Below are 22,160 nucleotides of genomic sequence, written 5' to 3' on the forward strand. Positions count from 1 at the left end.
AAGCGCCTTTGTCTTATGCTTCTCTGTTCCTCTACAATCCCTCATTCTCTTCCCTTCTCCTTTCATGCAGGTCTGTATCAGGCCTGGATAAAGAACCAGATCTGGTCCACATGGAGGCTCACGCACCTGATGGAAGTAAGTCTCTCTTACATGTGCACGCACACACACATGTGCACGCTATGGTGATCAAACGGTGTCATAAGGCGGTGAAAGCACAAGTCACATGACTGACAGATATATTCATGTGTGTCGGAGGCTACGTTTAAAACGCGGCGCACAAACAAAAAGACTGGGTGCACCCCACTATTTCAACTGATTTATGCCGGTGTAAAACATCTGTGAATAAATACAATCTTCATTAATATATAATGATTTGTATATGAACACTGACATTTTTTAAAATATACATTTCAGTATAAATCGCTTGCATAGCTTAAGGCATACTCACAGTGGTTCAGGTTTTGGTTGTGAATATATTTGTGAATCTCCATCTATTTAGAAGACTGGAGTAACAAATGCAAACTACGTTATGCATTTTGAAGTGACAGTTTCCCAGCCAGGCTCTCTAAAATATGATCTGAAAAAGTTGACATTAAAATCTAAAATTAGACAGAGCAAAAATGCTTTTATGATGCCTATAATGCTCAGGTTTTCTGTTTGTCACAGTAATAGAGGTATTCATTCAATTCTGTGTTTGGCATTGAGCTCATAGTTAGTGCTGCTGTTGCACTGGATTGCATTTTATTGAGAGCTGTTTCTACTATTCTGTCCCCTCATGTATATAAATAGGGAGGACAAAAGTTAGAAATACCTCTAAATATAATATAAATACATAGATATGTATATTATATGTATACACTTGCTTTCCACAAAAGTTGACTTTTGTGTGTCTTACGAAACAAAAGATCCTTTTCTTTTGCCCGTGCTTTTCAGAATTCCTCAGCAGTGCATCAAGTAGGCGTAAACGTTTGTGCTGTTTCCGCTGGAGAATCACATACAAGCATTCAGCAACTCTGTAGACCTGTCACCATGGATTTAAACTGCTGTTTTGTTAAAGTCAAATAACTCCCCTCTCTCTCCCTCGGTGCTTTGAATTGAAAGACAATTCAAACGGCTTTACATTAGGCTAGAAATAATAAAACGAGGAAGACATGAAATCATAATAATTCCAGCTGTGGCTCTGCAGGTTGCGGGCTATTTTCCATGATGTCATGCCACAGTCTGACTTTCCCTCATTAAAGCGGAACCCTTAGTGGGGCAATTTGAATACACTGAATAAATTATTTTATAGTAACAATGGTCATTTTTTTGTGGGCCTGCCATACTTTTACTACAACCTCTTGGGCTTTCATATTAATGTGTTGTGAAGGGACAGGTAGGTGAAGGAGCATGTTGGCCTGGTTTGTGCAGCAACAATGAAAGGTGAATTGTGCAGTGTCAGACTTCACATGTTCTCAGTATAGCTGCTGCACAGTGAAACACTTGCAGCTTTTGTGGTTAAAACTATGTTATGTAGATGTATACTGTGGTTAAAAATATAGGTAGTAGGTATATTAGACTTATATTCAACCATTTATTAACATTATTGAGATCCAACATTAATCTGAATACTCACTTAACCCTATAAAGCCTGAACTATGAAAGAATTGGCAGAAAATTCCATTTTTTTTTTTTAATTGAACCCTTTATTTAGTCCTATAACAAAATGTAAAAAAAAAAAAAAAAAAAAAAAAAAAAAAAAAAAAAAAGATTTTTCAAAAAATATGTTATTACATACGGGTTTTCTGTTGTATCATATATGACAGTACTTTAAGTGCCAATGGTATGGTCCAGGGTGAACAGGGGAAGTGTCCAAAGGTATACAACAGTATTTTGGTCAAATATTGATTAAACTGAAAGCGGAATGTGTTATTTGATAACATGTATCATATATGATACAAATGGCTTTATAGGGTTAATTAGTTTATATACAGTACAGGCCAAATGTTTGGACACACCTTCTCATTCAATGCGTTTTCTTTATTTTCATGACTATTTACATTGTAGATTCTCACTGAAGGCATCAAAACTATGAATGAACACATGTGGAGCTGATTGGTTCTTGCCATAATATGAATTTTAACAGTAGTCCAATAGGGCTGTCGGCTGTGTAGTAACCTGACTTCTGCACAACACAACTGATGGTCCCAACCCCATTGATAAAGCAAGAAATTCCACTAATTAACCCTGATAAGGCACACCTGTGAAGTGAAAACCATTTCAGGTGACTACCTCTTGAAGCTCATCGAGAGAATGCCAAGAGTGTGCAAAGCAGTAATCAGAGCAAAGGGTGGCTATTTTGAAGAAACTAGAATATAAAACATGTTTTCAGTTATTTCACCTTTTTTTGTTAAGTACATAACTCCACGTGTTCATTCATAGTTTTGATTCCTTCAGTGAGAATCTACAATGTAAATAGTCATGAAAATAAAGAAAACGCATTGAATGAGAAGGTGTGTCCAAACTTTTGGCCTGTACTGTATATGTATATATGGCCTACCCTTTGTGAATTGTAAATGTTACTCTTTTGAAAGCTGCACATTCAAACCAGGAAAACCCAAATACATTACAAGAGTGTAGACATGCTATGCAAATTCATGTTTGAGTGAAAATACTAAAACGTGTGAACATCCCACTGTGTTGGCATTTGTATAAAAATGACTGTGTGCTAATTGAAATTGAAAAGTAAGTGGTTTTATGTCGTTCCAAATCAGTTTACTTTTTTTTTTTCTTGAAATGACGGCTTACAGATACAAATAACTGTGTGTGTGTGTGTGTGTGTGACATACACTTCCGAGTCATGTTTTTGTCTCCCTATGACAGTGTGTGATCACCACACACTCACACACACACACACAAATTGAAAGAGGGAATTATAAAGAAGAAGAAAAAGCCGAGAAATCAAGTGAAAGGCGAAGAGAGAGAGAGAGAGTGATGATTTGTATAGAGATGAATTCCACAGCGAGCTTGGACTGCATCGCCGCAGAAGCAGCACTGGACTCCCCCCCACCCACCCCCCCGCTTCCGCCGCCCTACCCCTCCCACCACCAATAAATGCCCTGCATGATACTTGATTAATATGGCCTTTCTTCTCATTCCTCTCCCTCGCCGAATGTCAGCTCCATAACTCTGAATGGCATTACCACCAAGGTCTCCCATAGGTGAAATTGTTTATGCCAGGCTGCGATGTCAAAGCAGCCTGACTGTTGGAGATATAAGCGTTGCCTTTTTTTTTTTTTTTTTTTTTTTTTTTTTTTGGGTCCGGACAACGTGGGCATGATTGACAGGCGGAGATGGTAGTTTGCGGTATCTGTAGATGATAAGAGCAAGCCATGTGCTACAAAGTGAGGCAAATTAATCAGGCAAAATGTCAGGCGGCATTCATGGGTGGATTAGAAGCCTTGAGTTCATGTACGACACATAAATACGTCTCAAGTTTTTACCACCTCATTAATTATGTCTCACTGTCAAATCAAAGATCGCTAGACCCTGATAGTCTCCCTGCGCATATTAAGATGTAACACGGCTATACCATTAATGTATTATTGCTGTTTTCTCCCCATCTGACAGATGTGCAGTATGTCACATGCAGAGCTCAGATGTGCACGGAGCCCAATCGAAACTACCCGTTCTTCGGGTACATCGACATCAGCTCTTTGGTGGTTCAAGATGACTACATTTTCATACAGGTAGGGGCATGAATGGGAACAGACAGCTCTAAGGACTGGCTTAGCCATGATCTATTGTTATAAGTGCACATCATTAACCTTGAGTGAAATATTCATATGTTAAGTACAATGCTATTGATGTTTAAATATTTAAAGATTACGTAAAGATATGGTTATTAGTGCTGGTTGTCATGATTCGCCATTTTTATTATGAATACTAGTTCACCTTAGAGATGCTACATTACTGCTGGAATATTATAAATTCTACTGTCATACAAAGGACTGGGGTGCTGTATATCATTTAGATAAAAGAAGTTGGGTGACATAGAGAAAGGATGTAAAATCCTTATGTTTTAAACTTGACTGAATATTTGTGCATTGTTTCTCATTGAGGCCGGCGTAGTTCTTAATATTCATCCTAGCCACTGCCCAGCTTGTCATATTAATCATGATTTGTGTGAGAGAAAAATCTGAAATGGTAATGTCCTGAATTCCAAGTAACGTCGGTGCAATTTCTGGGTTGTATTTTAATTTTCTCTCCAGCGGGAATATTATTTACTTTGACATTGTGCAAATGAGGATTCATACATTTAAAAGTCAACAGGAAAAGTCAGCATAATTATGTCGCTAGTCCACCACAATGCCAGTTCTATACAAATTTAACTAAAACTTCTGGCGCTTGATGTCTGTTAAAGTATTGTCTTTTTTAGCACCTGAGCATAGGAAAAAGACTCTGTGGTTCCTCTTTCTTTTCACCTCCTCACCTCCTAAAAGTTTAATTTGCTGCAAAAGTGTCTATTAGGCCAGTGCAAGTTAGACTCTACTGCAGCTGCTGGTACCACCCCAACAGTCCTCCAGCAAACTTCCCTATTTCCACAACTCCACAGCCTCCACATTTAACCATCCCTGCTCCAGAGGCTACATGACGCATGGCCCCTAAAACCTCCACAGACCCCTGCTGCAGCAGTCCCTCCACTTCAAACTAATCACCATGATCCTCCAGTCCTCCACACGCTGACCCTGCCTGCCATTTCTCCACACCCTTCCACCAATGCAACCTCACACAGTGCTTTTATTCTGCTTAGTTGTATCCTGTTTTGATATATTTATTGTGACTCATACAATGTGTTGATTTTCATATTTTGTTTTGGATTTTATGTTTTGTCTCCATTGTAAATTGTCTTTAAAGTGACTGTTTCATTGGCCAAAAGTGTGTTAAACAAGTAAAAAATATTTTTGGTATAAAGTATATCAAGAAATTATACTACTACTACAATTACTACTATTGATTATTATTATTAATATTATTATTTTCATTATTATTACTACTACTATCAGTAGTAGCAGTAGTAATACTGTACATATTTAAATATCTAGTTTTTAAAATAATTCTAATGTTCATTTATCATCATTTCTTCTTCTTAATAATAATAATAGTTTTAGTACTAGTAATAGTATCTTTTTTTTATAATAGTAGTAGTAGTAGTAGTAGTTGTAATATCTTTATTTTTTAGTAGTAGTAGTTGTAATATCTTTACTTTTTAGTAGTAGTAGTAGTAGTAGTAGTAGTAGTAGTCATAGTATCTTTACTTTTCAGTAGTAGTAGTAGTAGTAGGATCTTCATTTTTCAGTAGTAGTAGTAGTAGTAGTAGTAGGATCTTTATTTTTCAGTAGTAGTAGTAGTTGTAGTAATATCTTTCTTTTTTTACTACTACTACTACTAGTAGTAATATATTTATTTTTTTAGTATTGGTAGTAGTAGTAGTAGTAGTAGTAGTAGTAATATCTTTATTTTTTTAGTAATAGTATCTTTATTTTTTAGAAGTAGTAGTAGTAGTAGTAGTAGTAGTAGTAGATGTGGTATTTCTGCTGTTGCCTTTGCTGTTACCAGAGCTGTTCCATGCTGTTTCGTACTGTGGAGCACAGTGACTCACACACCTACTTACCTGAGCTACATATAGGCGAGTCCTCCCTCCCAGTTCCACGCTGGCCCTGGCAGCAGATTAGACAAAGAAATAGAACTGTTCTGTAAAGATCCCTCAGTCCTGTTTGACCTCTTAGAAGTCTTTCAAGTAAACTCACAAGCACTCAACCTAAACCTCCCCTTCAATTCGAGCACCATCACGTTTTAACATATTGCGTCACAGACGAAAGATCCTGAAAGGGATGAGGGGAAAAAAAATCAATCATACCAATTCCTCTTAAAGTTCAAACCGCCTCTGGTTACCCCGCCATCGATCTCCTGCTTCTTCACTCGATTGCATGTGGGACCGTTCTGCGGTGCTCACTGCTAGCCTGCTATATTTCCTCTCAGAGCTCGTTTTCTCTCTTCTGAGTCATTCGGAGCACTTACAAGATCAGAATTGGTCCTGTCATACAACATTTATAGTGATATCGTTTCCCTTAAACCAGAAGTCACAGGTTTGATTTGAAGAGTTTCCTCCAATGAAATTTTAAATTGGTAGTAATAGGGAGGAAAAGTAGATTATTAAGCTGCATTCTCACTGTGTTTTGTCTTTGTGTGTGCATGACAGGGTGTGAAATGCTTGAATACCATTGCCTCAGGGCTAATGATGAAGTCTCTAACACCATCCAGCTCGGTATTTTTCTGCTGCATAAGCTAAGGGCTAACAACTTGGTGTGTTTGCACAGGGTGTAGATCATTAAGGATGACTTTCCTCTGGACAGGAGTTGAGTTTTGGTTTGGCAACTTAAAGATTTCTCTTGACAAAGAATAATGAGGCTATTGATTGTCCTATACGATATTTACCAAAGTCTACTTTGAGACCACTAAGTGCATCGACACCTAGAGAGGGCAGCATCCTCTGAATACAAGCCAAGAGATCACTATCAGTGGCCGGGCCAAGAAAAAGCAACCTGGATACCTCGCGCGCTGCAATGCCTTGGAAAAATACCGGGCAGAGAGAAATGGTTATGTACGTTCACTCACCAGTTTAACTGATTGGGGGAAAATATGATACTCGTTACACTTGAGGCCTTGGCGCAAGCTTTCCTCAGCATTTGTCCAGTTCCACCTCAGCAGTCTGAGAGAAAATGTGAAAATAGAGCAGCAGTGGGCCGATAATTTAGCGGGGAAAAAAAAAAATACTGTTTTCTGCACAAACTGTACTGAAACTAAAATGACACCTAAGCAGCACTGCCAGATAAGAAAGGAAGCACTGTAAGGCATAGGCTTATGTTAAATGAACTGCCCCTTGTCTTTATAGGTTCCTACATCTGGACGAGCCACCTACTATGTGTCCTACAAGAGAGACCCATTTATACAGATCAAACTGCCCAAATACTCTCTGCCTAAGGTAAGTCACAGCAACACTTTCCATGAATCATACAAGTCAGTTACGGATTCAGAATGGTCAACAAATGATTGCGGTTATTTAGTCAACATTATTATTCTGCAAACCTTTGGTTTTGACATTGGGGAATTCAACATAGAATACTAAAAATCAATGAAATTGTACTGAATCAGGTGCATGACCAGTTTCCTATCTCATTCAGTTGTTTTTCCTTTCAGTGCTGATGTGTTTCCTGCTCATTCTTTTACCAGTAGCACATCATTCAGAGTGAGCTCCTCAGTGAGCCGCTGTATACCTTACAACGCGTCATCAGACATTTGTATTCACACTACAACGCTGATCCCATGACCAGCCCCAAAGGGTCAGCATGTTCTAATCCGTCACCTCTCAGCCTCCAATCATAACTCCTCTTAATCTCTGCCCACTCTCTGATAGGATTTACACATCGTCAGCACTGATGAGAAGCAGGTTTTTGCGGCGGTGCAGGAGTGGAACCAGAATGACACCTATAACCTCTACCTGTCTGACACCAGAGGGATCTACTTCACACTGGCCATGGAGAATGTCAAAACTACCAGAGGGATAGGGGGGAACCAGATGCTGGACTTGTACGAGGTACACGCCTGATAAATGTGCCTGCCCTGCAAGGATACAAAAAGTTTTCACAGAATTCAATAAAAAGTGGTTAGTTCTCTCTCCTGCCATACATGCATGTAGCAGCACTCAAAAATTTATATAAACAGTTGAGCACTGGCCCTAAAGAAGTCTATATTTTCTTTATTTTTTGAAGCTTGGGGTTAAAAGTAACAAGTGATACTTACTATCTTACAATCCCATAACAACAAATGACCATAATATATCTGCGGGGGTATGATAGGGTTGTAGATCAATACTTGTGACTCAGCTATTACCTCAGCAGAAGCTGAGATTTCTGGCTGTAGAACTCTCTTTACAGTTCTGCTTTGGAACAAAAACTGCTATTCCCACCACCGCCTCCTCACATTTTCAGCTGTTCAATGATATTTCTTTCTCAAGCCAATAAAGCAAATGATATTATTACAGTGTTTCTGTGATCGGTGGCATAAGCACCACCTGTGCAGTCACAGAGGATCCCAGAGCTCCAAAGGGCCCATTGTCCATTCAAGGAATCTGTAATGGCCACCATATTGGGTTTACCTTCCGGGTGTGTGTTGGGCAGCAGCACTCCACGCTAAACTGAAGGGATGACATTTTGAACACAATCACCTGTCAAGATGGTGAAAGTAAGGCTCGGCTTGAAAATATCTATTTTTTTTTTTTTTTAAAGGGACAGGTCACCCATTTTGAAATCAAATGGCATTATTTCACTACCCCTGTAGCTGTTACGTGGGACAGTAGTTTCAGCTTGGGAAAGGGGTGGGGGGAGGGGTCGTCCCCTCAATGTTAGGAGGTTTACAGTTAGCATTTGGAGCATCTAGACAATATCCAGCACTCAGTAACAATAAGAGAAAAATGGTACTACTACTGTACTACATAACAGTGAAAATAATATAAGTTTTTCCAAAGAGGGTGAATTATGCCTTTAAGAAGGCGTGATTTAGCCCGGGAAAGTTTGAAAAACAACTGAGGTTAATACGGTAGTATTGCAGTAATGGTTTAAATGAGTGCATACATGCAAGGATTTCCCCTAGAGAGTGTGCTGTAGTTGTTTTATATGGATAGGTTTCATTATGGTTTGTGGTCCTTTATCTTCCTGACAGCCAACATATATAAAGAGCATGCTTAATGGGGCTGACTGCCATGCACTTCTGGACTTGTAATGACCTTGTTAGCCTACTGGCTAGCTGTGTGGCTGCATTATTAGCATGCACAGCAGGTAAGTGGATTCCCCACCTTTTCCCCCAGTCTGCTGAGCCCGGTTTATCACTCTGGCACTGGCAGGTGTGACTGAGAGAGTGAAGGAAGTGAGATATTGGCCAGCAGCAGTGGCAGGGGTGTGGTAATTAACAATGCCATTAGTTTTCCAAGCCTATGTAGTGTGTGTGCATGTGTGTGTGGGTGTGGGTATGCATTGACCAGTCTTATTACTATGCAGCAGTTGCAATTTAACTGCATTTGTTACACACTCACAGCTACATTCTTGATCTCAGCTTTAACAAGAGACGCATGATGCACCAGTGTCTTTGAGAATTCCAATCCATTACACAAGGTGGGATGTACGCTATGGAAGTCATCCAGTTTATTGCTGTTAGACCCTGAAAAACAGCACTTCAGAGACCTAATGTTCCAGAGAGAAAAGGCAGTTCCAGACAGAGCAGAGGGAGACAAAGGAGTTGTGAAAGTTGTGTTTTTTCCTCTTCCCAGAAATCATGCCTCTTCCCCATAGTCCTCCATTCTCTTCGCATTCTCTATCCGAGAATCAATTATTTTATTTCCACAAAGAAAATTGCACAATTATCTTCTGAATTAGAAGGATTATTTTATTGTCAATCAGATTGGATAAGGGCAATTTCTCTAATCATGAGCCTTTGTTGTGCAAACTAATTCTCTGTTGACATCAGTGCTCTACATCACTGCTAAACTTTTTTCAATATGTGAGGTGATTTGGCAGGTGGCTCTCCCACAGTTGTGCCTCTGATTGGCTCGGCTCGACAATGAAGCACTGTACCAGAAATCATTTAACTGTCTCGCTCTCTCCCTCCCTCTCCCTCTCTGTGCCTCGCTCTTGTCCCGCTATAAATAGCTTTGAATGAGTGATTGAAGACATGAAGTGGATTGTTGCTGGTGGAGTGTATTAGATGATCTGGCTGATGCCAACGGTCATGATGATGTGGCCCTCGTGTTTGCGTTTTCCTGCCAGCAGCCTTTAAGCCCACAGAGCTATGATTCAGCAAATGAGCCATATATTGAAATGTGGAAAGCTTCATTAATTCAAATTGGAAAATTGTCCATTCACCACTGTCTGAGGACAGCCTTGCATTTTTGGTATTAAACTGTTCAGTGACATAGAAAAACTGACTGAGAGTCATGCCATTTTTACAATTCACCATATATTTTGAAAGTGTTGGTCAAGGAACATGCTCTATTTATAATTACCCTCTAAATAGTAAAGAAACTGTAAACCCAAAATACTAAAAAAGGATATTTCTCCATGGAATTTGGTGAGGTTTCCAGTGTGGTATGCCAACATCAGTGACACTGACACCCAGCATGAAGAGTTTTGCTGGGAACTAATTCCCGTTGAAGAATACTAGCAAACTACAACTACATCCATCTATCCCCAATTTCTACACACTGGAGGTGGAGATATATTTTGCTACTGTTCTTTGGCTGGAAATATTTCCCACTCAAAATAATCGCCCCTACAGCTGTGGATTACACCATGCCATTGTTTTTGGATATTATTTATGGACAGCCATTTTGATGGTTTGAGCTCCACAAACAAATAACAGTTCAATCCAGCCCCACTGTATTAAAGAGAGGGGAGACAGTGTGGATTGCAGCAACCTGGAAACCTCACCAAATCTCACAGAAATTACATGGATTGAGGGGTAAGTGGAAAATGTTGTTATTTATTTAGTTAGTTATTTAGTTATTTAATTTGGGTGAACTGTTTCTTTACATTGAAAAGGGAAAAAGACAGCAGCAACATACTAGAGAGTGCACTTGATGGTTGTAGGGCCTGCTGGTGGTCAAAAGGTGGTGTTGGTCCACTTAGAATCTGTTAGATTTCTTTCATAGCCACCTCCGCCCAGGAACAGGGATTGCAGTGGCTTTTATTCGGTAGACCCACCATAAGATCATGTTTAGTTAGCACCATCAGGCACTCATGCCTCTACAGCTCTGAGCACTGAGACTACACAATCAGTATGACTTTAACCTAATTTGAAGTCGAATAAATATACATGAATTTAAGGAATGCCACAGTCATGCACATACTGACTGATGAATGGGGACAAAAGGGTTTTATGCTGTGCAAAAGGAATGTCAGGCACAGTAAATGTAAGAAAAAAATGCCGTGAACTGTGGGAACTACGCATCATTCCTTGCATACATACATACCCAGCATCCATCGTTTCACATTTACAGCGCTGGCTCACCTCTAGAAAATGACAACCCTTATCTGTCGTGAGGCTGTATAACCGTAACTAAGTCATTTAGTGTGTTAATGAGCCCACATTGTTATTATTCATGTGGTTTTTTTTTTTGCTATTTGCTTAGAGGCATGGGGAAGGTCAGAGCCGGGGCTGCAAGGAGGTTCAGTTCACCTTTCTGTTACCTCTAGCTGTGATGAGTGAGGCATGAGTAGTGACACACCTTGACACAGTCTTCTCAAGTGTATTCACCTGTGTACACTTTATGCTACACTGCTGAAAGTCATCTCTTGCTCTACACCTCCAGAATGGAGATCTATGTCTGTGTCCTTCACTTTGTCGCTGAGAAAAAAGAAAGAGTGTGGGTGATGTGACTGATGGATCGAGTGAAAAGCGTGTTGGTGGGGAGATGTGGCTTGCGTGCCGGTGTGTGTGTGTGCGTGCGTGCATGCGCTTGTGTGCATGCATATATGTGTGCGATACCAGAGGTGGAGACAATAAATAATTACCGCTGATTGACAGATCAGGTCGGAGGAGGGAGGGAGGACCCTCATTAGCCGCATCCATCCCAAGCACCACGTTTCTATGACAATGTCAAATGCGCTGCCTATTAGTGCCACTTACAGAGACGAGGCCCTTTGGGGAGGGAGAGACATCCAACTGGAGCCCTTCACTATGGCAACCGTATGGTGTGACTCTCCTTTCAATTGCATTTCATATTTTAGGGTGGTTGAGGGATGTATCTAATACCTGAGAGACAGAGACAGCATGGCTTTTTAAGAATGATTCTGCAGGAACTGGAGGTATGCATGTGTGTAAGTATGTGTTTTTGTGTATGTGTGTGTGTGTGTGTGTCTATGTTGGAGGGGTTTCTCATTGTGACACACCAAGTATCACTTGGTTCATTATTTAGAACTGTCTGGGCTGCATGAAGGGATATAATTACAGATAGCACTTAGCACGGTAGAGGAAAATTCAACTGACTCTATTTAAGATGTCTGCCAGACTGTCAGTTGCAGCAAGAGAGAAAAAGCTCACCATTTGCACTCAGCTGAGCTTGTTGTCTTGTAAAAATTGCCGCCTCAGAACACAGAATGCCCTTTCTGATGGGAGGCTTGGCTACGCTTTTTCATCTGCAGCTCAGAACTGTTGAAACATTGGCCGCAGCCTCCTCCTCCTATAAAAACAGAAAACAGAGAATGTATTTAAAGGGGTCAGATGAGATTCAACCTGCTCTGTGTCTGTGCCCGTCAGGTGGCAGGGATTAAAGGCATGCTGATCGCTAACAAGAGGCAGGACAGCCAGGTGAAGACCTACATCACCTACAACAAAGGCCGAGACTGGAGGCTACTGCAGGCCCCTGCTGTTGATCTGGATGGGAATGACATTCACTGCATACTGGTAAGATGTAGCTGTAGTTTTCAAAATAAAAGAAATATATAGTTGCAGTCTATTTATGCTTGTGTTAAATCTGCCATGTGAAATTACTGATATAAGAACAAAATTGGGCTATACAACATAAACCTTTTTTACATATTTACTTATTTATTTATTACTGATATTTTACAAATATTCCATTGGATCCTAATGGCAATAAATACTTAAAAGCAAAGTTGAACTTTGGCAGAGGGTTGGATTGAATAGTTCACTGGGCTTTCTCTTTGGGTGAGTCCACATGATGGTGAAATATTCTCATTAGTTGCTCCATGCTCCTGGGCTGCTATTCCACAACACTGTATTTCAATCTCTCTATTCACTTACACAGCAAAACAGCTCCCAAAATAACACTATTAGCACATAAACAATCTCGAACAAAGCGGATTATGGCAAGATGAAAAACAAAAAGCCCTGGTACCTACTTTTTTTGGGTAATTGCAATTATTTGTGAAAGTACCTTCAGGTCACTTCTTTCAGGCGTTTGCGGAAGATTCCTGTTGGATCTACTTTCGAAATAGGAAAATAACAGCAAAAGAGCCATATGATTTCCTCAAAAAATGGGTGCTGGGACTTGTTGTGATTTATATTGGCATTATCTGCTTTGTTTGCTTTTGTTTATGTACTAAAAATGCTATTTTGGGAGCTGTATTGCGGAGCTATGGAGGTGAATGGAGAGACACAGATACAACACTGTGAATTAGCAGCACAGGACAGCACAGAGCAACTAATGATAATATACTATACAACCTAACACTGTACCAAAGTTCAGTCTGGCTGTAAGGAACAATATCAGTGTAAAGGAGGAAACTCTAAGTCTTTACAGCTTTGCAATACCGTATAAAGCCTCTACTACCAAAGTAGTAAGCAACATTATGTAATGAGAATATTTAATACATCAGAAACAGTCAAGAACCTTTTCCCCATATGAGCAACATAAACAGAAAGTAGTGTGAAAGATGCCACATAACAGAAATAATTTAGACTGTAAAACAAAAAAAAGAACAGGGGTATTATTGTACTTGATCTTTGCTGCATTGCAGTCTTATTGTAAAACAGCACTGATGTTATCTTCAAATGCATTCACTTCGGGGGAGCACATGTTTTGCTCCGAAAAACAAATGCTTTATAAAGATATGGTGGATGAGCTGCACTAGCAGGTATAGACATACTGCATTTGTTGATGGCCTTTCCCTCCTCATTAGGCAGACTCCCTGCAACTTAGGCTGACTGTTAGTGGAAATCTTGTTTGATACTTCATGCTGTTTAAGAGGTGATTGCGGGGCCACGTGGGCTGGCTTACAGGTTCACTGTGATTGTGCATTCATGTGACATTTTAATTACAGTTGCAGATTCCTTTTGATTACCTTGTTCAGTCCCGGTGCCCTTGGTGTCCTTACACCAGTGTCATGCTATCAATTGGAAAGATGAAAGCGGACACTTTTTTTTTTCTGGTCGGTGAACAGACGTAATTGTCTTCTGTTGTATGCTTGCCCTGGAGACTTGACTTCATACTTTTATGCAAATTCCCCTGCTCTTTGTATTAATGACAGATAAAATGCAATTAGCAAAACCTACGGAGGCGCAGTTGGAGCTCTTTGGGAGACTAATGAATTTGGCTTGTATTTTGATGTTTTTGTTCTGGTGTTTTGTCCCTACCACATCATATTCCAGCAGAAGATTCACATTCCCATTTCTGCTTCATTACTTGGTGGTTAATTAAATAAGCTGATGGGCACACCTAGAATATTAAGATGAATGTATAACATATTCATAGTAAGTGTGGAAATCGGTAATCTTCACTCTGAACAGGAAGACTTTCATTTCAAAATAAGATTTCTTGATTTGAGCAATCTAATGCCTCCTGCGAAATGAATGCTGGCATGAAAGTAAAGCACAACGTGCTTACTTTTAAAGTAATCAGTCAATATAACACCTTTGCTTAGGAAAACAGTCATGTCTTTCAAAGATTACATTTTATTGAAGCCTTAACTGATATTTGATATAGCGGTATATCTGATATAACAACTGCTTTTCTGAGAAAACAAAATGTATGTGTAGTACTGTAGACATGAAACCCTTTGTTGTTTTAACCTCTTTGTTTTCTTTGACTTAGCTTGCAATTAAGACATCTATACCTCCTTTCTCCAGCCTTTTTGTTCCCTCCATCTCCAACTGCAAATGTCCGAGAACCCCTACCTGTCAGGAACGATCTCCACCAAGAGCTCTGCGCCAGGGATCATAGTCGCCACAGGTGAGGCTAAAGCGCAGCCGGACGTTGCGCAATGTCCAAAAAATAAATAAATAAATAAATAATAGTAATTTCATTTCATGTCTTAAAATTTTGTGATAAATGATTCCTTTTATGAAAAACAAACACATTTTACAGCCTCTAGCCTCTATCACTTTTTTTTTTTTTTGTAGAACCACCCACATCTGAAATTGCCAGTGGGATTTGTTGTTTTAGGGGTTAAGGGTCAAAAAGAAATATAGTACTTTACAAAAGCCTGGGGAGAGGATCATCTGCATCCAATCCCATTAGTAATCTCCTGTTACTCTGGTGCTCTGGTTGGGTGAGGCCTTATCTCAAGCCTGTTTTAGCAAATGGGCGATAAATGGGCAACAGATTTTCTGAACATTCGCAGCGCTGGTGGGTGTATCTCACCGAGAAGGATTCGATCCATAGTAACCCCTTAAAATACATGTTGTTGAAATAGAATTTATGGCTTATTGATATTGCACTTGAAGTCCCGTTGATATTTAACTTACATATCGATCGGCATGATGATTGAATATCTGCTGTAAAGGAGACTATCCAATGCAAGGGTGACCAAACACATTATGCAGGGATTGCCAAATACAGCATTTGGCCTCAGGGTCGTTCCCATCGTGTGTACCGTGATCCTTCTAATCAGCTACCTGGCCAGTCAGTGCAACAACAGCATGCCCCCTCCCCGCCCCGTCACAGCATCTGTGTGAGAGGTTGTTTAAGCCACGCTGAGCAGGGCAGTAACATCATTAACATCTCTAAATCTGCCATATTAACATCTTTAAATCTGTCACAGGAACACGCTCACGCTTCCAAAGCCACTGAGGATCACTTCTTACTTACCCCAGACAAGGTTTCTGTGTTCAACCACAGAGAAAGAGATTTTTTTTTTTTTTTTTTTTTTTTTTTTTTTTTATGCAGCACCATAAACCTCTGAAAACACCTCAACATGTAGAGAAACTTCATTAATGTCTATAGAAACAGATGTATGTCTGAGGGCAACGTTTATCAAGCTGTGATTGGTCGGTTTGCATTTGGAGGGCGGGACTTAGTATGAGTCAGATATGAGCTTACACCTGCTTTGAGGACTCGTAACCCAAGCGGTTATGTGTTTCTTGTAAGTGTGTGTGAAAAAGAGAGCGAGAGAGACAGAATGTGTGTGTAAGTGTGCGTGGGTGTTTGAGAGAAGAGTTGAACCAAGAAGAGAGGTGAAGAAAGGAAGCGTTAATACTGGTGGCGGGATCAGCACAAAAAAGGCTGGGTTTTTGCACACGCACATGTGTGTGTGTGTGTTCGTTCATGTCCATGTGTGTACATGTTTGCCTTTGGATCTTTCTGTTTTGTCTGTGGTGCGTGAGATTGTTCAATAAGCCCGCCCATGCTTGCACAGTGTCTGTGTGCGTATTGCTGGCCAAGCCTTTGCCTCGGCGCTGCGGGTCGCTGGCCCGCTGCGCCTTTACAGACGTCAGACATCATTCCACCAACATGACAAATGCCATCCAGATCAAACACGTGCCTATTTGTTGAGCCGAGGCCAACACGGTGTACAGATCAACAGGAGAATCGAGCTCACTTTCGGCTCACTCACAGGAAAGCGATGAAGGCATTGTTTTGTAATACAGAAGAAGTGCCAGAGTGATAGATGCATCACCCTCCTCCATGCCTCATATTATGTTGGCTGAGTGATGCAGGCACCCATAGAAACTTCTGACAGAGGCAACTGATCCGAGAGTCGACTCAGTACGGTAAATTCATCATGGAGTCGGCGTCCTTGGTAAAGTTTAACCCTTTATCTGTACAACTTCAGTGTCATTATTTCGCATAAAATACATATATTCTTTTGATTTGTGTTCACTGCAGGAAATATTGGAGCGGAACTGTCCTACAACAATGTTGGCATGTTCATATCGTCTGATGCTGGAAACAGCTGGAGACAGGTGAGCTTAGACTGAATCCAACCAAGATCAAGACAAGCTGATTTAATAACAGCTTGCAAAAATAAAACGTTAAAGTAACCTTGTAACCTTATCTTAAAGGTAGACTATGTAGCTTCACTTTGTTTACTAATGAAAAGGATGCATTTGAAGAAACCCTCAGATTCATAGTCCGAGCTCTGATAACCAATGGCATTGATGCAACACTGTTATATCTCTCTTAAATCCAATGTTTTAATATCACATGTCCATTAAAAAAAAACATTAAAAAATGAGCAAAATGCCCTCATGTTTGGGTTGTAATGGGGTAAAAGAGTTGTGCTAAACTCTTGAGGCACGTGTAAGTTAAATTCTCTGAGAATTAATTTGCATTCATCATTTTTTTATCATCATCACCTTTGAAACTACACAGTCTGCCTTTAAAGTTATTCCATATTTTATTAGGGCCGAGCGATCTATCAATATTTTATCAGTATCTTGATACTAGATATTATGTGGGATTTTTGGATGTTGCAACATTGTGATTATGGCATAAATGTGGGGTTTTCCTGGTTTTTAAAGCAGCATTACGGTAAAGGAATGCAATTTTCTCAGCTTATTAGATTTGTCCACCTGCCGGGTCCACATTAATAATTATTGTTTATTGCAAATCTAGTGCGTGTAAATATTTTACAAAGCACAAATAGGCATCCCTACAATATCCTTCCAATAATAACATAGAGGTATTTGGTGAAAGATATTTGCCCACATCACCCAGCCCTATGTAATTCAGTCAAGTTCCCTATATCAGCATTTAAATTATGAAAAAGATATTTAGTTGACTGCCTCCTGTGAATATGACGCTGCACTCGCCGCTCCTGATGTTTGTGTGTGTGTTCAGATTTTTGAGGAGGAGCACAACGTCTGGTTTCTGGACAAAGGAGGAGCCCTTGTTGCCGTGAAACAGCCATCAGTGCCAACCAGACACTTGTGGTACGTCTTTTTTTTTTTCCTTTTCCCCGTCTTAAATTGTATTACCATGACATGTGTTTTTAGGTTATTTCTGCACTAAAAGAATGAGCATATGAATTATTTGTGATATTATACCCATTTAACGGTGCTCGTTGGTTGTTGCTCTTCCCCCACCCCCCAAAAAAGGGATTCGAAAACCTAATTTGGGGATTTTTTTTTTCACCCCACTTATTATTAACAGCCAGCAGCCTTAGCCCCCCTTTTAGTGTTTTCATTAACATGTTGCCTTCCTCTTGCCAAATTGGGTGCCTCCGCTTTGCCTCAGTGCAGACTAATCCAAGTGAGACCAGATCTGTTCTCCAATCGCTTTTGCAACAATTTTGAAATTAGTTTTAGAAGCAGTGAAGTGTAGCCTGCTGAGTTTTTTTTTTTTTTTTTTTTGTCTCCCAACCAATTTAAGTGGTGTGGTGGAGGAACAGAGGAAAAAACAGATAGATAGTAAGAAGCCTGTATATCTCCACCGCACTGTTCGGCAACAATTGTATTTCTCTCTTAGCTAGAGTTACATTGAACACTTCCCTGGCTGGAATCTCATAATAGGTACATGTCAACGCTTTTTTTTTTTTTGCTGTCAGTGCTTTTAGCCAAATGAAGGCGGTTTTAAAAGCAACAAGGGGCATTTTCTCTTTCTCCCGAGCACAGGCCTCAGCACTGTTTCAAGCCGTGTCACACTCAGGTACTCCGAGTTGTTCTCACTCCTGCACCGATGTTGATAAGCTGTCAGAATCAATAGAACCCGGGCTCCGATGATGAAAGCTGTCCAATTTTTTTTTCTCCTGCCTCCCTCTCCCTCTGCAGTTTTGTAGTCAAACATGAAACAGTTCTATTCTAGTGTTGTTTTTTTTCCACCACTCTGTAGACTCTACCCAGGACCCATGACGTTGCTCTTTTCGCTTTTGATGCCAAAACATCTCCTCTTTTCATGTGTTCTGAAAGCGGTTTTGTGCGTCTCCGCTTTGATAGTCAGACAGACTATCTCTTTAATATCCCTTTTTATGCGCCCGCTTTTGATATTTACCCAAAGCTACAGTAGCTAATTGCACAGAGACTCGGAGACTCGTCTGTCGAGACAAGCCAGCCATTCTGATCCCCACCTAAATCCTCCCCCATGACCTGGCTCTAATAGAGAACGTCTGTTTCCCTGCCATTGTTGTTGCTGGGTTTGTGATGGGAATGCGTTCTGACACCCACACACACAGGGTCAGTTTTGACGAGGGGAGGCAGTGGACCCGGCATAGCTTCTCTTTGGTGCCTCTGTTTGTGGACGGCGTCTTGGTGGAGGCCGGGGCAGAGAACCAGATCATGACGTAAGTCCACGTTTTTAAAAGGCGGGGATGACATGTTAAAAGGTTTCGCGTCTTTGTGTGTCCATTCCGGGGCTTTTATTTGTGGGGATGGGCATTGTGGCCTGAGTGAGGAGTGAATGCCGTGTTTTTTGCTATTCTCTTCAGTCCTGTGGGGTTTCTTGTCAGCGAAAAGGCTAGAACGGTGGAGGAACTTAAGGGGAAGTGTCATCTCAATGCACAGAGGTGTTTAGTCTTTATTAAGCCACATTTATGAGAGACAAGTATCTTAAAGGCTGTAAGTCTAACTTTAGTGGCTGAAAGATCATTTCATAGCTATGTTAGGTGATCGTATTAAGACGGACAGTTCAATCCCTCAATAAAGCAACTGCCGTCAGTAAAACTTTAAGTTCTGACAGGCCTTGTCACTTCCCATTATTCTGAATACCCATCAATACAGACTAGTTAAGCATGTGATATTAAGGCCATTGGACAGTAAATTCTTATCGCTTTCTTGCCATCAGGCAGATAACTGAACTTTGTCACTGATCACCGCAGCTTTTTCGGACACTTCAGCCACCGCTCCGAGTGGCAGCTCATCAAGATAGACTACAAGTCCATCTTCACCAGGCGGTGCACTGAGGAGGACTATCAGACGTGGCACTTGCATAACCAGGTATAAAATGAGAGCCACGCCCCACACCTCGCATGCATGGGCTAAGGTAAAATTAAAAATCATTTTAATTGTGGTGCTTATTGTGCCGGCAGGGTGAGCCGTGCGTGATGGGGCAAAAACAGATTTACATGAAGCGCAGGCCTGGGAACTTCTGCATGCTGGGGAAGGACTACTCCAGAATCCTCTCAGCTGAGTCCTGCATCTGCCGAGCCCATGATTTTGAATGGTAAGAAGGTTTTAATTTCACTATACAACCTGTTGTATAATGACAAATAAATGTCCTTGTATCCTTGTATCCTTGTGCTGCGTTTTTTTTTTTTTTTTTTGCTCAGCATAATAGCTTGTTGATTTGTTTAAATAAAATTACAGCAGGATAACCTTTCTTTCCCCAGGCTGGTTAAGGAGAAATTCAGTTACAGCGCCACACTCATAGACATACCATTTTAAAATGATGCGTTAAACACGTCTCATTATTTTGCACGGTGGTTGTGCTGGACAGCTGCCCCGGTTATGAATATGTGCAGCCGTATAAATGTGAAGCAAGACATTGTTGGAAAAAGAGCAGGTCAGAGCAATGTCATGCACGGTGAAAATTTCCTGCGTAAATAATGATTTAAAAGTAGAAAAAAAAAATGACGGCGTTCATTTTGCTCCGCTGCCTTACGATTCTCTCTTTAATAATTAACCACGAAAAGGAGTCCATTTACTAATGCATCCATATATCTGTTGAATAATATGCGTCTCCGTCCACTCAAAGAGGATATTACCTACTTTTTTTTTTTGTAAAGAAAGAGAACGATGAATAAGAGAAACTGGAAATGCTGCAGAGAGTTTGGCAGCAGAGCAAAGCAACACTGCGCCACTGCACAGGCTAGGGTCACCACTGCTCAACAAAAAAAAAAAAAAAAAAACCTCGGAGGGTAAGGGAGGATGTGCGAAAGGGGTCGCTTATTACGCTAATGATAAGCCTGATGTGTTGTCTTTTGTGATGCCGAGCTGGTAGCGCAACAACTGAAGCCTGCAGCTCTGACGAGGGAGGAATTATAAAGCGTACACAGTTTGCACTTTTCATCCTGTAAGACAATTTTCAGCCATTTACGAGGATTCTGATGCATATGCTGTTCATTAATTTAGTCCATTTGCAGTTAGTTTCCCTATAATCAGATAAGTTTGGGGATCGTTTTATGCAATTTGCTCATAACGTCTGCCTGCGTGATGTCTGTCTGCACGCTTGCTATGCTTATAATACCGTTGAGTAGATGAGGGGTGTAAATAGTTTCAATTTGTATGCAAATTCTGGATAGCTTGTATTTTTTTTTATCTTGTAATAGCAGGGAACAGAGAAAAAAAAAACTCATCCCAAACATACAGCAGTTATGTAAATAAGCGTTGGTAGAAGGTCAGAATGTGAGTACTAATTGGTTTTCATTGATGCAGTGTGAAGTTTGTTTTATTTTATTTTCAGGTTGGAGTCTGGGTCTGATCTGTTGCCTGTGTATTGCACTCTCGCTCACGCTCTGCAGGGGATGATGCGCTTCACGCCTAAACTTCCAAAATGAGTATTTCACAAGCAATGTATATGAAAAACGGAACTTTTAATTGGCGCCGATGTGTGTGAGTGTTTGCCTGCCAAATGGGTGGCGGAAATGCTTACTGATTAGCCTTTCATGAAAAGGCAGTGCTATATGGTGGACACCTGCTGTTGTCTTAGGCCATCTTTACACATCTGACCAGGCTAGAAAGCCCTCATCTCAGCCAGGGAGGAATTAACTGCGACGGGAATCTATGCAAAAATAAACCTTCTTTGTCTCATGGACGGTGGTTATGTGATATCCCTCTAAAAACAGGTCGTTTAAGGTCTGATAGATTCAAATTTATGTCAACACTTTTAGATTTGCTCGCTAAAGTGCCTGAATCGAAACCGAGTCTCCATTAACCTCTTCAGGTCATCATCGCTGCTCTTTGCCGCTTTTAAATTCTAGTGGAGATCCCAAGGTTGCCAAAGATATCAAATATGTGCCGCTGAATTTTCAGAGAAATGTGTTTAAAAACCAGAGCAGGCAGGGCTGTGCTGGCGGACTCATCCCCAGCAATGTTTAGTTTTCGTCAACTATCTTATTTCTGAAAAACAGCCACAGGTCAGTAAGCCAGTGAGTGACATCAGTTTCTAGGCCGTACTCCCTTGCAGGGATCCAGCAATGATGCACAATTCCAGATATTTATTTGGTGTAATGCTGCAGCCATAAAACAATATCTTGGGTTTCAATATTTCATTCTGTGTAAGTGTGATATTGCTCAATGAAGCGTTGCAACCAGCAGATACAGAATATGTTTGATATTTTTTGTACGATATGGGGGGAAAAAAATCTAACTTCAAAGCTCTTGTAACCAGATTTCACAGTTAAACTACCTTTTATTTCGTTTTTTTTTTTTTTTTACACCCTCACCTCAAATAAATG

At 40.5% G+C, this 22,160-nt stretch overlaps 1 protein-coding gene across 1 annotated transcript in view; it reads left to right on the forward strand.

Moving 5' to 3' along the window:
* The window catches only part of sorcs3a (sortilin related VPS10 domain containing receptor 3a), a 198,620-nt gene that overhangs the window by 148,578 nt on the left and 27,882 nt on the right, over positions 1-22,160 (forward strand). The window contains exons 6-16 of the mRNA XM_030061117.1: positions 71-135; positions 3,610-3,728; positions 6,935-7,024; positions 7,457-7,636; positions 12,349-12,495; positions 14,680-14,782; positions 16,658-16,734; positions 17,612-17,703; positions 18,942-19,049; positions 19,584-19,701; positions 19,794-19,927. Of these exons, the coding sequence (XP_029916977.1) occupies positions 71-135; positions 3,610-3,728; positions 6,935-7,024; positions 7,457-7,636; positions 12,349-12,495; positions 14,680-14,782; positions 16,658-16,734; positions 17,612-17,703; positions 18,942-19,049; positions 19,584-19,701; positions 19,794-19,927 (1,233 nt within the window). The remainder of the gene's footprint in view (positions 1-70; positions 136-3,609; positions 3,729-6,934; positions 7,025-7,456; positions 7,637-12,348; positions 12,496-14,679; positions 14,783-16,657; positions 16,735-17,611; positions 17,704-18,941; positions 19,050-19,583; positions 19,702-19,793; positions 19,928-22,160) is intronic.

This window comes from Myripristis murdjan, chromosome 1 (assembly GCF_902150065.1).
Source record: "Myripristis murdjan chromosome 1, fMyrMur1.1, whole genome shotgun sequence".
Taxonomy (NCBI): domain Eukaryota; kingdom Metazoa; phylum Chordata; class Actinopteri; order Holocentriformes; family Holocentridae; genus Myripristis; species Myripristis murdjan.